This window comes from Podarcis raffonei, chromosome 5, assembly GCF_027172205.1.
Source record: "Podarcis raffonei isolate rPodRaf1 chromosome 5, rPodRaf1.pri, whole genome shotgun sequence".
Taxonomy (NCBI): domain Eukaryota; kingdom Metazoa; phylum Chordata; class Lepidosauria; order Squamata; family Lacertidae; genus Podarcis; species Podarcis raffonei.
In genome coordinates, this window is record NC_070606.1 from 16,905,753 (window position 1) to 16,924,030 (window position 18,278).

An 18,278-nucleotide genomic window follows, 5' to 3' on the forward strand; every position below is an offset into this window, starting at 1 on the left:
AAATCAGAAAGAAACAGCTCCTAGCCGTGCTTGATTTATAACATAGAAATTATAATATAATAATGGATATCTAGAAAGTATAAAACAATTCAGCTACATAACGACATGAATCATTCCCAAAATATAATTATAAATAAGCCTCTTACACATGTACTTTAGTATGCATACAAATTCAATGCAAGGTGTGAGCTTGCTTTTGCTGGGTAATCTCGTTTATCTAATTTGAGACAAACCCAATCTTCTCACCAACCCAAAGAAGCCTTTCTCTTTTCTGATTTCACATTTGTCAGAGTTGACAATCCCTGTTCACAACAGGATGTTATGGACTACTGAAGAAAAATAGCCAGTGCTTTTGAAGAAAGGTGTGGATAAAAAGGTAAAGGTAAAGGACCCCTGACAGTTAAGTCCAGTCGCAGACGACTCTGGGGTTGTGGCACTCACCTCGCTTTACAGTCCGAGGGAGCCGGCGTTTGTCCGCAGAAAGTTTTTCCGGGTCATGTGGCCACCATGACTAAGCCGCTTCTGGCAAAACCAGAGCCGTTTACCTTCCTGCTGGAGTGGTACCTATTTTTCTACTTGCACTTTTGGGCGTGCTTTCGAACTGCTAGGTTGGCAGGAGCTGGGACTGAGCCATGGGAGCTCACCCTGTCGCGGGGATTCGAACCACCGACCTTCTGATTGGCAAGCCCCAGAGGCTCAGTGGTTTAGACCACAGCACCAGCCGCGTCCCTTGGCTGTATATAAAAATATATATATTTTTATACTATACTATACTATACTATACTATACTACACTACACTACACTACACTACACTACACTACACTACACTACACTTAAATGCTTCCGTGTTTCTTTGATTGTCCTTTAATCTTCTGGCAACGCTTGCCATCCTCTCCTGCCACACCCTTGGAGAACCACTGCCTTAACTAGAGCAGCAATTGATGCCCCGATATTACCCAAGGGCCAGTTGCCTTATTTTGGCATCTGAGACAGATTCCGCTTCTCACCCTTCCTAACAGGAATGATGTAATAATAATAAACTAAATAGCTAACAATTTGCTGTCCTTTTATGATGCCCAAAATTAGCCATCTGAGGGCAACCGTTTCATACTCTCTAATGATAGGGCCACTCAGTGTGCCCTGTTCTATTTCTTGAATGCTTACTTTTTATTAAATAAAACCATTCCTTTGAAGTCTTCCACGGCAAATTTAACTCCTGAGTGATAAAGCATATGGAATTCAAGTAGGCATGAAAAGAAAAAAAAATCTGTTAACACATCTAATTTTGTCCCTGAGCACGTTGCAAATGAAAAACTAAATATTCATTTCCTCTTCCAGCAAGGGATTTTTCTCTACTTTTCCAAGGTAATGAAGAACACTAATTACTAATCAAGTGTGCCGGCGAGGGTCTGGATGAAGATCTAGCTCCAGACACATACGATACAATACTATGGATGATACGCCTTTCTGTAGTGAAACTGCAATTCACAACGCTTTAGAAATCCCCTCATTGAGTCACTTGTGACTTCTGTTTGCAAAGAGTTAAATGTATGGTTTTTTTGGGTTTTTTTAACTGAATCCCCCTAGTGGTGCAAACCTCCAGGCAGTGTGGAATGATATCATTCTTGTCATCAAGCTGGAATGCATCATAGGGTAGAGCCGTCCAATCAGGGCTCTGTGTGAGGGTTTATATAGAGTTATGTTTCCTCTGCAGAACAGTCAAAGTGAGCACATTGAGAGGCTAAGCCTTCCGCTATAGCAATATCATCACAGAGCACAGCACAGTTTTGCCACTGTTGTTCCATCTGGTAAGTCCAACACCTTTAAATCTTAGTTATATGAAATATAATTATATTAACTATTGCCCACACACAAGTTTTAAAGAGCCCCGTTGAATGATGGCTGCAACTATTTAATGCTCGGAGACTTTATTCTCTTTTCAGTCATCTCAAAGCTTTATTGTTGTGGTGCTCCCTTTTAAAGCAATAAACGCCTCTTTGCAAGAGGCTTCATTGTACATGCAAAAGTGTCTTGCAAGGTCTGGAATATGTTTTGCCAAACAAGATTGGCAATTTTAAGAGAATAGAATGCTGTGATTATACTTAACGCGAATATGTATTTGTTATGTTTGTCTGCTTGTGTTTTAATACCACTTATTAAATCTTTTCCTGCTGTAATATGGTCTGTTTTGGTTTTGAACCTGCATTAGATCTCAGGAGACAATATCTGATTGCAGAGAAACTGTGAACGTTTGAGGCTAAAGGCTAAACATAATTTCAGTGTGTTCTGACATGTCAGTTTCCATCCAGGCAGTTTTGTCATTGCTTGTAGCTTTGTTTCTCTTTGGATTTACATCCATATAATTACGCCGAGTGCTTTTAGAAAGAATGGGGTAGATTTCTGTCTGCCAATTTTTGAATTTTTAGCTGCAGATGAAAGACACACAAGCGATTTTTTTCAGCGTCTCTCATCTTGCTGTTCCTTTGTGACCATCCGGCATGATCTGGTTAAGGGAGTCAAATGCATCTATCTTGCACTTTGAGGCGATTGGATCTGCCTTTTAGATTTCATTGGGATTGTGCAGCTTTTTCAACTTGTGCTTAGAACTTCGCTCCTGCGGACCATTAGGGCAGGGGCTGAGCAGGCGCAAAGGCAGCTCCCTGATGCTCCGATGTGATTCCATGTGCCCTGCTATTTGCCAACCCGCACCTTGATCCCTCTGCACTGCAGGCAGGCTCAGGCACTGGGCTGATCCTTCTGGGAAAGAGAGTGTGCAGTATTCTTGCTCAGCAAGCCAGTGCTGTTTGAACAGGAGCCAGCAAATAAGCATGGCAGACGTGGCCGTAGTAAAAGTAATGGGCAAGCGGCCATTGACAAAGCCAGTAGTCACACTTCTCATTCACATATATGGTGTGCAAATACCTGCCCTGTATCTATGATAGAGGGCTTGATGGGTATATATACAAAATGGACAGGAAAAGGGCAGCATCTATACCCTCCAACATTTATCTGGTGCATATAAGGATGTCCTATTCCATAATAATAATAATAATAATAATAATAATAATAATAATAATAATATTTATACCCTGCCCATCTGACCGGGTTGTCCCAGCCACTTTGGGCAGCTTCCAAACCCGTAATAAAACATTAAAAAACTTCCCTATACGGGGGCTGCTTTCAGATGTCTTCTAAAGGCTGTACTGTATTGTTACTTATCTTCTTGGCTCGGGGGTCATGCAACTCCATACCATCCAACATATTTCTCCAGTGAAAATAGACGTCCTAAAGGAAAAGTGGGACATTCCAGGATCAAATTGGAAACAAGGATGGCTTCTGTAAATCCAGGACTGTACCTGGAAAATAGAGTCACCTGGATGGTCTGCAACATCAGAAGAGGGAGAGGGCAACACCTTGATTCTTAAGAGGGACCGGGTGGTTAATATCTGCCCAATGAGTACTTCCTAGGCAGGATTCAGTCTCAGCAATATTTATCGAGCAGGTTTGAATTTGCACATAATGCAGCCGATCTGCCTATACCAGTGAGCAATGGTTGGGATCTTTGTTTTCGTTTTAATTTGAGCAGGTGGCAGCTGTGGTTTGCTTGGTTTCAGCGCAGCTGTGCCCTGCCTTGGATAAGGTCTGGAAAGATGCCACTTACTTGTAATAAGAAAGGTGTCTCTGAGGAGATGGTCCTGTCGGGATTCCAGCCCTCGATAGCTTGGGCTGGTGTGAATCACATGCCAGCGCAGGGTGTTCACCTCGTAGACATGCAGGTCAGGGATCGTTCCAATCAGAGAGTCAAGTTTGCGTGGGTGTCAGTGGCCAAGTGAGCGAAAGTCAGCCAGGGAAAGCAGAGGGGGAAAGTGACAACCTGCGCAATGATCAGCACTTCGGTCACTAGGAAAGCTGAAGGCTGCTTGAATCTTGAGAATGTATAGCATAACAGGACATCCCTATGCAAGTTGCATAGATCCCTTGAAATTTCTGTTCTCCTAATGCAACTGTTTTACAGCCCAGTAAAAGGTAAAGGTAAAGGGACCCCTGACCATTAGGTTCAGTCATGACCGACTCTAGGGTTGCGGCACTCATCTCGCTTTATTGGCCGAGGGAGCCGGCATACAGCTTCTGGGTCATGTGGCCAGCATGACTGAGCCACTTCTGGCGAACCAGAGCAGCGCACGGAAACGCTGTTTACCTTCCCGCCAGAGCGGTACCTATTTATCTACTTGCACTTTGATGTGCTTTCGAACTGCTAGGTGGGCAGGAGCAGGGACCGAGCAACAGGAGCTCACCCCGTCACGGGGATTTGAACCACTGACCTTCTGATTGACAAGTCCTAGATTCTGTGGTTTAACCCACAGCGCCACCCGCTTCACTACTGTAAATCATGAGATTCAGCAAGGGTTGCTCCTAAGTGAGTGTGCATAGAATTGCGGCCATGCAGCCCGATCCTACGCTTTCTTTCTCAGAAGTAAGTCCCACTTTTGTTCAATGGGATTTTATTTTGCTGCACTTTTGCTTTCCTGTTTTTAACTTCGCGAAAATTACAAACTGGAGGCGAATGAGTTAAAACTGATATTTTAAGTCTCCATCATCAGCCTTTTGCACAGCTTACCCCTTAATCCTCAGTTTCAACAGAAGGGCTGCCTGAATCAAGCAGGTGGTGGTTTGTCACCAAATTTGGCAATAGATGCGCCCGTTTATTTCCAAATGCCTTCCTGAAACATTGCGCTTTGTCCCTACACGCAGAGATGAAATAACCTCAGGCTTTTTTGAGAATGAATTCATCCCTTCGTGAAGTTAAGGCGCCAGCTTTCAATGGAGCAATCTCCTGCTATGTGCGCAAACACTTTCTGTCAGAGAGAGGAGAATCTCTGCCAGATTGATTTAAAGCTCAATAATTATAGTCTACCACTTATACTTTGAAATCAAATTAACAAATTGCTAATTACTGACAGCCTGCTAAATGGTTGCCATTACTGGAAAAAGGGAGCACTGAGGTGTTTCTTCATTCACAGCACAATCATATGTTGGTCTGTTTGGAAGCAAGTCTCACCAAGTTATTATTAATTATTAAATTTATATACCACCCTTCGGCCGGGGATTCCAGGGCCACTTACAATATAAAGCACAAAACACATAACATAATAACAAACTAAACAATACTCCCACCATAGGATTTACTTCCAGGCAAGTGTGATTGCAATATGATCAGTGCTTTCCCTGAGACTGACACAGACCCTCGCAGTGTAATAATCCAAAATGCCACTTACGTAGGAGTATGTTTCACAGAAATCAATGGGGCATTTTCATATCACATATTTGGAACAGGGGTATTGCATTAGTGCAGCTCTTCTCTAATCATTCCGACTAAAAGGAGCTCAAGAGAACACTATTTCCTCAAAATGCAAAAACTGAGGGAGGAATCCAGGCATAAAGAGCAGGATTTTGTCTTGTGGAAAGGGGGAGAAATTGCACCAGGAATTGCCTGTTATGCTTATTTCCTGTGACTAGACAATAGGCTGGCGACAGACGATAGAATCAAAGGCAACTTGATACTGATAATGTTGCTCTCGGTGTACACACATTTCCATTATAATTTCTGGCCGAGCAGGTTTTCAGAACACTACAGAAATCTGTGAAACCTGTTTACCAGTGGTGCATCATAGGATGACAGGCAACAGTGCCTTCAACTTTCCGGGAAAAACTCTCATCTGCCTCCAGAGCTAGGACCAGGGCTGGGACCACTGTGGTGGATCAGAAGAGCCTTGTGTGTTGATCACCCTATTGCTACCATGTGTTGGAGAGAAGGAAGCACGAAGGGTTAAGGAGGACCAGGCAGGTGGGACCTGAAGACACCATCCTGCTGGTGGTTCTCCCTTGATAGACATCTTCAGCTTCAACCTGAGTTCGGAACAGGAAGAGAGAAAAGCAGCTTAACACATCCCCTCGCCAACGAAAGGCTATTCAAGTTGGAAAGAATGGGGGGGGGGAACCAGTTTGGTCCCATCTTTGTTCCACATTACAAACCTGTGGTTATTCCTTTGCTTGCAGAAACCTGTGTAAAGAAGGACCCAGGAAGTGAACCAAACTGGTGGAAATAGGAACCTCTTGCCCAACGCCATGAAGTTACTCATCACCATCTCTGTAATGCTGAGCGTTCTCGTCACAGACATAGCTTCAGTAAGTTTTGCAACCGTGGCAGGAACTCCAACTGACAAGCGCTTGTGCATATTTCCATGTTTGACCATAACTGCAAAGCTTCCTCTTTCGCCCATGGCCCAAACCTATTTTTAGCAACGTCTTTCTTTTTTGGTTACTGCTGGTACGTGCAGGAGGTTGTACTCTGGGATATATAACCTGATAAATACTTTTTTACATATTTATTTCAAAGCAATACGTGTACCTCAACGTTTCCTTCCTTTTGATCACCTCTCTGCCCTTTCCATCTCCCAGTCCGTACAACACACACACAAACTAGACTTCTTCCTCTGCTCTTCTCTCCTCATTTCTCTGGACTGCTTCTTCTAACCTGCCCTTTAAAGCTATCCCTTCTCCCCTAGCATTTTCAAGCAACTGTCTAGCTCTTTCCCAAACCCTTGGTTCTTCTGCTTCCTCCTCCACCTCGCCCTTCTGCCTGCTTCTCTCTTAGATCATAGAAGATTAGATATGATTCTGCCTGCCCCACACTATGTGACTTAGCTGCAGAAAGTCTCTTCTCCACAAAATTATTTTTAAGAATTATGGAACACATACCTACATACATACATGTAGTCCAAGCTACCCCTGATTTAATGCACAGCAGTACACATCTGCAGACGCCACCCATTATATATGATTGGACTACAACTTTCATCTGCCCCAACCAGTATGGACAGCGGTCAAGGATGATGGTCCAACAAGAACTGAGAACACCATGTTGGTTAGCCCTGCTTTACACCCTAAAGCTTGGCGAAATCATCTGTAAGAAACTGCCCTACATCTCAGGGTTGTTATAAGGGAAATGAAATAAGGAGAGGGGGAGTTATTTAGGATTAGCTTCATCTAAATAATGCTTCCTTATTTTTCCTTTAGAATAATTTGTCTCTGTCCTTGTTCCCTCTTAGTTTCACCACCGGAAGAGAGATCGCAAGCTGGGAAGCAAAGCTAAATATGAACATAAAGGTAAAGAAATCTTTGCAGCTTTTTGTTGACATCTGAAAAGTGCTGCTGCTCTTTGACAAAGTGCCAAATTCCTTGTTTTGCACATGTAATGAACCTCTGATAGCCCCTTCTTTGAGAGAGCACCGCTTAACCCTTTCGTCACCCTCTGCTTTCTCGCTGCAATATCTCCTGGCGATTCCCCTCTCTCAAATAAACAGTATGGTTCCCATGGAAGGAAAGGCAACCAATGGGAAATGTACAGCAGAAACATCTTAACTGGGGACCTCTCCTCCCTCTGTCTTCTTCCAGAAATTTTAAGCAATACATAACTTATCTAAATTTAGAGTAACATCTTTCTCCAAGGTCTTTCTTCCCAAAGCTTCTTTTTCTTAGAGCAGTCTTCTGGGTGGGGCTGATTGCATAAAGTATCTAGAGGGCAATAGGATGAGGAAGGCTGTCCTTGAAGAAGGGGCCCACTGAAGTTTTGCTACGCATTTGGATGTGGTGCGATGTTTGGCCTACAGTGTGGCATACTACAATTTCCCCGCAATGTCTTGTTTGCAGGTTGCACCTGTCTGAATGGAGGAACCTGTGTCTCGTACTACCTCTTTTCTGGAATGAGGCGTTGCTTATGCCCCAAAGGATATAGCGGGGACCACTGTGAAATCGGTAGGTGATCACTTCAAAACTTGTTTCCGTTTTTACCCAACAGCTCACGGCCTTTAGAAATTAAAGAACGCCAATAAATCTTCCAGTTTTCTGGAACAGACAAAGCCACTCTGGACACTCTCCCCCCCAAAAGAAACAAGAGATTGGGTGGGAGTCTTAAAGGAAAAGGGACCCCTGACCATTAGGTCCAGTCGTGACCGACTCTGGGGTTGTGGCGCTCATCTCGCTCTATAGGCCGAGGGAGCTGGCGTGCAGCTTCCGGGTCATGTGGCCAACATGACTAAGCTGCTTCTGGCAAACCAGAGCAGTGCATGGAAACGCCATTTACCTTCCCGCCACAGCGGTACCTATTTATCTACTTGCACTTTGATGTGCTTTCGAACTGGTAGGTTGGCAGGAGCAGGGACTGAGCAACAGGAGCTCACCCCACCACGGGGATTCGAAATGCCAACCTTCTGATCGGCAAGTCCTAGGCTCTGTGGTTTAACCCACAGCGCCACCCGCGTCCCTGGGTTGGGAGGCTTATTGAGCTGTAAACCACTTTGAGAACGGGTATCTGAAAAGATAGAGTAAAAATCAGCGCAGCACTAACGTAATTGTTCCACCTGCGCAATCATCTCTGTTTGCTTGATGGAATGATGACCCTCTCCCTCCCCGCTCCTGTCCACTGTTTTGTGGGTTCTCCCAACTTTCCAGAGCAGTTTTGGAGGAAGCACAAGGGGGGTGCAGGGGGAGGAGAGCAGGAAAATCCCTCTTGTGCTAGTGGGAGCCCTCGAGCTGGCTTCCACTAGTGGAATTGGTTTGCTGGATCTGGCCCTATAGTTCCAGAATCCATAGGCAGGGTCATGTTAGTCTGTTGCAGCAAAACAGCAAAATCTCATGGGGCCCACTTCATGAAATGTGTGATAATAGAAGATTATCTTCTTCCCTGAATTATAGGTTTATATACATATGGTTGGTGGGGTGGGACTGTCAACCACAAAGTCAGAGAGAAATGAAATGCAGAGAAGTGTAGACACATTGGCAATAACATCCTGGCAAGTCAATGAGCAGATTTAACATGATAAAAATCCTTCGTCTCAATGGACTCCATGGAACCTCTCAGCTGCCGTCAGCACTGACAATCCTCTTGTTTTCTCGACAGATGCTGAAAGTCGCTGCTATACAGACAACGGAGAGGACTACAGAGGGACTTTGTCGGTGAATGAGAAAGGTGACAGGTGCCTGGATTGGGACTCCCCTTCGCTGCAGAGATGGCCTTATCATGATGGCATGGAGAATGCCATGAAACTTGGGTTAGGAAAGCACAACTTCTGCAGGTAAGTGAAATGCAACGGAATGTACTGCTATAGGTCCAGCTGCCCTATTTTTTATTTCTCCCCCAACCCATAGTTCCACAGTTGCCATGTGCCAATAATGCATCAAATCATCTGGCTGGCATTCCACAAGAACATCAGCTGTGGTGAATGACTACATCTTCTACTATAAGATAACTTGTACTTTTAAGAATGGCTAGGATTTCATTCACATTATCTTTGTTGAGGCAAACAGGGATTCCGTATGGTTCTCTTTGGATGACAAGGACAAAGTATAACTAATAGTTGAGCAAAGAAGTTATTTTGCCTGGGGCACCTTGCCCCACCTGCTGAAATCCCTTCTTTAGGCAACTATGCCAGGTTCAAGGGTTCTATTCAATGTTGCCAATAGTTAGTTTGCAGGATTAGTGCCCTGCAGGAACATTTAACTAGCATTACTAAGAATATAGGTGAACTGGATGACTTCAGCATACTGTACTATGACCTACATGAAGTGGAGGCATTCTGCCGCCCCCTGCAGGTTGGCGTTGGTATTACTGAGGATCATTCTTTTGAAGGCAATATTCCATTGTTTTTCAGAAATCCAGATGGCCGATCCAAGCCGTGGTGTTACGTTAGGAATGGTTATCGAACCTCTTCAACATCCTGCAAAATCGACGTATGCCGAAAAGGTATGTTATTACTTAGGGTGCCAGATGCTTATAAACTTTTAAAATCAAAGCAAGGCACACAAAAACCAGTTCATAATGAAGCCAAGCACTGTAAGCCGAAGAAATTCCTATTCTGGGCCAGATACTAATTTTGGCAAGTTAAGTAGACAAAAATAATTTGTCAGTAGACAGCTAGCATGTTCAGTAGAAGGATTTTCGCTTAGCCTGTTCCCCAGTGTGCGAGCATTCTATGCAGAGGGAGCATTAAGAGTGGTGCAGTGGTTAAGACCTGTAGATCTGGGGAACCGGGTTCGCGTCTCTGCTCCTCCACATGCAGCTGCTGGGTAACCTTGGGCCAGTCACACTTCTCTGAAGTCTCTCAGCCCCACTCACCTCACAGAGTGTTTGTTGTGGGGGGGAGGGGAAAGGAGAATGTTAGCTGCTTTGAGACTCCTTCGGGTAGTGATAAAGCGGGATATCAAATCCAAACTCTTCTTCTATATGTGACCCCTCACCTGCAGTCCTAGCGGTACAAATTCTGGAAGGATGTTTCCATATCATCGGTCGGAAGGTGTTGATCAGACCTTAACCTCGGCCTAGAAATTTGTGAGGGGCAGCCAAACTTTGCAGATCTTCATGGGGATCTTGCTACCCTGAGGACCTAGTCTTTATTGTGAAGAGCTAAAGTGTTATGTACTGAAGTTCTCACCCTGGGCCAGCAGGGGGATACTGTAGATAGTTATGCAAATAAGGGATCGAAAGTGACGTTCAGTGATTGGATAGTTTTAGGAAATTGTTACAGTTACGTTGTACTGGAGCTCTATATAAGCAGGTTGACTGAACCCTTCAGTTCAGTTCTGTTCTGGCCTGTGAATAAACAAGAGCTGTTTGAAGAATCGCTGTGTCGTCTGATATGTTCACCCACAACTTAACATAAATCTATGTTCGTTCTTCACTGGAGCAAATCCTTGAGGCTCTCTCTTCCTTTTACAGAAGCCACATGCGGCCAGAGGAGTTTCCGCAAGTACTTCAAGATTGTGGGCGGTTTCAAAGCACCCATTGAGTCTCAGCCTTGGATAGCAACCATCTACCACACCGATAAAAGAGGCGGTAGTCAGTTTCTTTGTGGCGGTAGCCTCATAGATCCATGTTGGGTCCTGACAGCAGCACACTGCTTCGGAAGCAAGTAAGTGCTTCACAATCAACTTTTTTCTTTTAATTCTCCGTTTTGGAATTGTTTTCTAGTTAAGAGATCCCTTAGTCAACATCCCATATTGTGAAAGGGAGGGATTTTAGCTCACTGGTACAGCATATGCTCTGTGTGCAAAAGGTCTCATACTCCTTCTGCAAGTAGAGCTGGGGGAAAACTCCCGTGGCTAGGCAATGTTGGCAACAGGCCAGTGAACTGGATGGGCCAATGGTCTGGCAGTATAAGGCAACTTTCCTGTGGTTTTTCATTTCATTTCATTATTAGATTATAAACTATCCTTCATCATAGGATCTCAGGGCAGTTCACAGTATAAAAAACGGGGGGGGGGGACCAAGTACAGTGGTACCTCGGGTTACATACGCTTCAGGTTACAGACTCCGCTAACCCAGAAATATTACCTTGGGATAAGAACTTTGCTTCAGGATGAGAACAGAAATCATGCTCCGGCGGCAGCGGGAGGCCCCATTAGCTAAAGTGGTGCTTCAGGTTAAGAACAGCTTCAGGTTAAGAACGGACCTCCGGAACGAATTAAGTACTTAACCCGAGGTACCACTGTAAATAAGTAAAACAAAACAACAAAACAATACCCCCCCATTCCCACAGACACATTTAAAAGGCTATAGAGTATTAATCAGCCAAAGGCCTGGTTGAAAAGGAATGTTTTCACCTGACGCCTAAAATTATATAATGAAAGTGCCAGAGCTTTTTCCTCAGTGACAAAATTGATAAATAGCCCAGTCTTAGGATTGTTGAGGGTTAAGTCTCATTAAAATCAGTGAAGGTTCCTGTGTTTAGTATTACAGCGCATGGTTGCAGTCGTACACATACTTAGCTTATTGAATTCTGCATAGGTTTGCACTGTAAGTGTGTAAGTTTCAGCTGCACTTGCAGAAGTTATCTTTTTCCTAGATCAATTGCTGAACTTACATAGATTTTTTTTTGGTGTTTATATTGTAACGGCCACTTGATAGCTATAAATAATATTTGCCTGCCAGTGCAGTACTTGTAAGTACTTGTGTGTGGTTAGCTTTTAAAAAGTTGGCGACCTTTTCAGTTACCAAATACTTTTTTTTCTCAGTTAATAAAACCCATCTGTATGCTAAATTTCACAATTCTATACAAACACATTTTAACTGACATCCACAAATGTTGTTCTAGACCAGAAGGAATGTACCCATATGATACACTGAGGCTTATGATACACCATTGAATTCAATAGGACTTACTTCTGAGTGGACATGGTTAGGGGCAGCCTGTGCATGTTAATCAAAAGGAAGACCCATTGAGTCCTATAAATTGTTATAGGATTGCACCCTATATACTGGAAAACCTATTAAAAAAACCAACCAAAGTTTAGAAAGTGATTTATTAAATTGTAGGATATTGCTACTGCTATATCTCTGTTTACCAAGAAATATATGAAATTAATATATTTGAAGAAGTGCTTCAGAACTTTTTGGAATGCGAAACTGTTGTAAAAAGCAATCCTTTTCTATATAAAAAAGTTTTGTGTTCATATATGCTCATGTTTTGCTGGTTCAAAAGGAGATGTCCTCAAATGTCTGTATTTTTAAGACAGAATAGCTACATGTGCTAGGAGACATGTTAAATTTTAAGTCCCACCATTCACCTAGCAAAACAATGAGGCTCAAACAAGAAAGAAGACTGCAAAATTATGTTTCTGTTCTCTTGTGACTGAGACAGAAAACTGAGCAAATGTGAAAGTTAGAGTGGGGAGATATGCCCCTGTATAAATTTTCCCCTAATCAATGTTTTCATTTCTTTTCAGCACTCCTGACCTATCCAAGCTGACTGTTATTCTCGGGAAGTCTGAATTGTACACTGATGATACGAAGGAGCAAAAATTTAATGTTGATAGGGTTGTCATTCATGAGGACTACACACTTCAGAGAACGGATTATAATAATGATATTGGTAAGTGACATCTCCAGCTTCCCTTCTGAATCATAGACATGTTTTACCCGAGCATGCAAAAAACTGAGCCACAAATGTTTCACCCGAGTACTGCTGCAAAATAAGGGCCCATTTTAGTGAGAAATGGTGTAGGTTGTGTACTTCTAAAGCACATTTGAAGCCAGTTCTTTCTATCAAAGAATTCTAGTCATTGTAGTTTACCTCTCACAGAGTCATGTGCAGTGCCCAGAATCCTTTCACGGAATGAATGTGCCTTAAAATTATAGTGTGTTACACAGCCTTACAGCAAAACACCTCGTATTTCATTGTCATGACATCATCCCCATATTTGCAAACGATACAAAAATGACAGCTTAGGAAAATATACAGGTACGAATGAGCTATCTTCTTTCACCAAATGTTTGGGGGTGGGTGTTCTATCAGATCATTGTAAGGAAAATACTTTGAGAGTCAGGGAAGATGATTTCTTCTCTCACTGAGGCAGCCAAGAGATTAATTTTCCCTGGGTTGGCAATGTTTCGCTATCTCTAGCCAGTCCTGGAAATGCTTACGATGTGTTTCTATGGTTAAACAAATTATTTTTATTTATCATTTATCAAACTTATTAGTCGCTTGTCACCCAAAGGTCTTCAAGTGACTTACAGCAAAGAAAAATATACAATACATAAGGCGGGGAGAATGGGGAATCATATAATATGTTATATGAAATATTAATGTAACATTTATGGAAGAAAACAAACAAGTAAACCATACCAGCCATATAAATAATAGCAAATTAAAAGGGGTGAGGGGAGATGCACATTAACAAAGTACATATACTTTTTATTATTGTCATTAAAATACTCTATTAATCACTGAACATAATAAAAGAGTCCAATTTAAGCTACATTTTTATCAGATCTCGCAATCTAAATTATCAGCGGGAGGTAGGGATTATGCATACAAGTAAATGCAGTAACATGACTACAGTGGTACCTCGGGTTACATAGGCATCAGGTTACATACTCTTCAGGTTACAGACTCCGCTAACCCAGAAATATTATCTCGGGTTAAGAACTTTGCTTCAGGTTGAGAACAGAAATCATTCAGCGGTGGCGTGGCAGCAGGAGGCCCCATTAGCTAAAGTGGTGCTTCAGGTTAATAACAATTTCAGGTTAAGTACGGACCTCCGGAACGAATTAAATACGTAACCAGAGGTACCACTGTACAATCATATGTCGTCTGGAAAAGCAGCTGGAACGGATAGCTCTAAATATATATTATTCTGTTTCTAATGAGTTTAGTGATAGAAGGTTCCCTATATGACATGCATTCTTTATTCCTTCTTTAGCCCTGATGAGGATCCGATCATCTTCTGGCCAGTGTGCACAAGAGTCAGACACTGTGAAGACCATCTGCTTGCCATCACAAGACTCGTTTCCAGACAATTTCCAGTGTGAAGTTTCTGGCTATGGAAGAGAAAACAAGAGTAAGTTGATAAACACCTTTCCCATTCCTAATGCAGGTTGTGTGGCATGTGTTACCGGCACTCTCTTGATCAGGGATCAGGAACCATTAGCCTTCCAGAAGCTGCTAGACTACAACTCCCATCATTCCTGACCACTGGTCATGCTGGCTGGGACTGCTGGGAGTTCTGAATTCAACAACACATTGAGTATCACAAATTCCCCATCCTTGCTTTTGAACCTTGCTAGAGGCCAATCGCTAAGGTTGCATGTGCTCTGTGCACCCAGCTCCACTACAGCTCTGGTTCTGCAACAAACAAACTCATAGTCTACATACGAAAGACTTTGTGCCGTGTTTAGTTTGCATAATTTAGTTTGTGCGCCGTTATCCGCTAGACTGAAGAAGAGGAATTTGGGTTTCGTGTATGAGGCTATTCAGTGAGGCAGGCTCTGCCATTGCTTTGTTTTTGCAATGAAGAAGATCGCTTTAGACTTCGCTGAGAAAAATAACCCAACCAACTGTCATGTTTCTGGTTTGCAGCTGACATTTACTTCGCAAGGATCCTGAAATCAACCAATGTCAACCTGATACCCCAGTCTTTGTGTAAGAAATACTATAAGGACAGGGTGACGGACAACATGTTCTGTGCTGGAGATCAAACGTGGCAGACAGATTCATGCAAAGTAAGTTTCCTTGTGCACAATGTCTACATTTTAAGTCAACAGAATGGTCTGGCTAATGCAGTCCCTTTCTTTAGAATAGGCCTAATGCACATCTGAAGATTTAGAATTTAATATCCCACTATACCAAACATTGGGACGCGGGTGGTGCTGTGGGTTAAACCACAGAGCCTAGGACTTGCTGATCAGAAAGTCTGTGGTTCGAATCCCTGCGACGGGGTGAGCTCCCGTTGCTTGGTCCCTGCTCCTGCCCACCTAGCAGTTCGAAAGCATGTCAAAGTGCAAGTAGATAAATAGGTACCGCTCCGGCGGGAAGGTAAACGGCGTTTCCATGCGCTGCTCTGGTTCGCCAGAAGCGGCTTAGTCATGCTGGCCCCATGACCCGGAAGCTGTACGCCGGCTCCCTTGGCCAATAAATCGAGATGAGCACCGCAACCCCAGAATTGGTCACGACCGGTCCTAATGGTCAGGGGTCCCTTTACCTTTACCTATACCAAACATCTTGCAAAATGCATGTTTGCAGCAAGGAACACGATCCTATTTATTCCGCTGGGCTAAGCCAGCTCCTTTGTAATTTGGAATCTGTCGAAGGAGGATTCCTTGATGCTAGAGCAGCTTTTCGCAAAGTTGGGTCCCCAAAGGTTGCTGGACTACAACTCCCATCACCCCTGACCACAGGTCTTGGCACCCAGGAGTTGTAGTCCAACAACATCTAGGGACCCAAGTTTGAGAATGGCTGTGCTAGAGCTTAAGCTGCCTTGGCCACTTCCTTTCCTTGTGTCCCATTATTGTAAAATAGGGCACTAGTGCAACCACAGTGGCAGCAGAATTCCTGAGATGTGCTTTTCCCTAGCTTTCTTCTCTTTAAATGCTCACCATCATTCTTACGTTCCATCAGGGAGATTCCGGAGGTCCCCTGGTTTGTGCAAGCAGTGACAGGATGGTGCTATATGGGATCGTCAGCTGGGGCGATGGCTGTGCTGACAAAGAGAGGCCGGGCGTCTACACAAGAGTCGCAAATTACCTTCGCTGGATCGAAACCCACATGAACGGCATCCATTTCAAAAGTTCCTACCTTCCTAAATGAAGAAATGGCAGCTTTCCATGGAACATGGAGCTGGAGCATGGGGACTGAGCCAAGGAACGTTGCAGGCCGTTGAAACGCCAAGCCTTGTTTTGGAGTTGACGGTTCTTTGGTGGCTACCTTGACTGGACTTAACATCAGGTCAATTCGTTAACATTTGTGTTGCTGTGTCCGAAGCAGAAACCATCACTGAACAACACACATTCTCCCATGGTGGAGTGGGGAAGCTCTTAAATATTTAACATTTAAATAAGGAGTGTTTTAGCCAGCCAATGTAATATACATGTGGCCTTATCTACAGGAGTCAGTATTTCACTTTGTCAGTAGGCGCGGGGTTTTTTTGGTAAGGTTTTTAAATTGGCTACTAACGTAATATTAGTGCCATCCAGAAAAACAACTCAGACTCATTTAATTGAATGAGATTTCAGGACAACTGTGCTGCCCTATTGATTCATTATGTGCGTTTAGATCTCTGTGGGGTGTAATGTCAGGGTTTGTTTGTTTTTTAAAGACAAAAAAACATGTCTAAGATACAAGCCTTTGCCATAACCTGAATTTGGAAACCGTTTGAGGGCAATCAAAAGCAAAAATCCCAGGGACTTCCTGGGTGTCATCACCCAGGTCAAGAAACAGTGAGTTGTCCACAGGAACAGCCAAATATATTTTCCCATTCCCAAATGGCTCTTAATGTGCCATAATATCTGAGAAGTTTGTAATGTCTCAAAGGTTGCTGGGGGCATCATGTGCAGATTCCAGAACTGCTTCTTTGGTGTCCCTAAGATATTGTCACAATTTGGATTGCTTCTACAATGAAGCTGGTCCTGTGTGTTTAAGGCAGCTTAGCAACTCAGAAGAGCAGGCGATTGAGCATATGTCTGTTGACCTCACAATGATGCCTTGCTGAGTCATAGAGCAGATTGTTGCTTGAGAAGTACCTTGCAGGGAGGCCCATGAAGCCATCACCACTTTTCTGGAGCTCAGGAGGTCTGGGGCTGCACAGTGCCTAAATGGGTATCTGCGTGAGAAACTCATGTATGAGGTACCGCCATAATTTGGGCTTCATGTTGGAAGAAAGTCAGGATTAAATGTAAGGTGAAGGGGTGGGGAGTTAAAATATAAACCATTTCTGGCATTTTCTGCCAACTTTGAAAAGCAGCAATGGGGAAAGTATTTTGAAAAGAAGCAGAATGGAAACAAAAAAATCGTTTTGATTTTTAATTCCAAGGTTTAGCTGTCTCTGGCTTCGTAGGACTTGTCATTCCACAGGTGCTGTTGAGATAAGAGCGCTGCATTTCTAACAGGGTTCACTAATGAATATTATTTCAACAAAAACCATCAGTACGTTCCTCTATGTTGGCATTTGCACTCCTGGTTGCTGCCCAAAGGACTGGTTCTACCATATTTGTCTGACTCTCTGTGTAGATTGCTGACAGTATTTCAGCTGCCAATTTTTTTAATGATAAGGTGACTAAATTCTGTTACGCACCTTAAAAAACAACAAAAAAACCCTGTTGTGGTATAATACATGGTGCGTACAAGGCAAAACTCAGAGCATAGCTAGACCAGAGAGGTCATTTTTGACATTGCAGAATTTTACAGACCCTGAACTGGGTCAAGCTTCAGCAAATGAGGGCGTACCTCATAATGAAGAACATTTGTAAATATTGCTTGCCATTTTTACCTGTTTTCCTAAGACTCCTGGAAGTAGCTTTTTTATATAATTAAGAAAGAATGTTTTATTCAATGAATATGTAATATATGTGCTGGGGCTGGAACCCCAACTGTTATTTAATAATCTTACTTTAACTTATTGTTTATAAATCATGGATTTTAAACACCAATAAAATATTACTGCTGTGTGGACTTCCTCTTGTTTATATAACTTTCGGGGGGGTGGCAAACCAATAAGCTGGTCCTTTTCAACAAGGTTGGGGAGCCTTTGGCCCATGGGCTGAATCCACCCTACCAGGCCTCCCATATGGCCCACAAGGCCATTTTGGGCAAACCACGCCCATCTGATGTCAAATATGGTGTCATGTGTTTGGGCGTTGGTCAAAAGGGGCTTTGCAAGCACCACCAATCAGCTGGGCCTGCAAAGCCCCTGTGAGAAGTGCTTCCCAAGTACCTAGGAACTAGCTGGT

The 18,278-nt window shown here is 43.3% G+C and overlaps 1 protein-coding gene across 1 annotated transcript; it reads left to right on the forward strand.

Moving 5' to 3' along the window:
* The first annotated feature begins 1,709 nt into the window (after window positions 1-1,709).
* On the forward strand, window positions 1,710-18,000 carry PLAU (plasminogen activator, urokinase). Its single transcript, XM_053388062.1, has 11 exons — window positions 1,710-1,809; window positions 6,059-6,187; window positions 7,111-7,168; window positions 7,712-7,816; window positions 8,961-9,135; window positions 9,712-9,803; window positions 10,776-10,968; window positions 12,782-12,927; window positions 14,258-14,395; window positions 14,914-15,056; window positions 15,952-18,000. The coding sequence occupies exons 2-11, from the start codon at window positions 6,128-6,130 to the stop codon at window positions 16,138-16,140; spliced, it is 1,299 nt and encodes a 432-aa protein (XP_053244037.1). The 5' UTR covers window positions 1,710-1,809; window positions 6,059-6,127; the 3' UTR covers window positions 16,141-18,000.
* The last annotated feature ends 278 nt before the right edge of the window (window positions 18,001-18,278 follow it).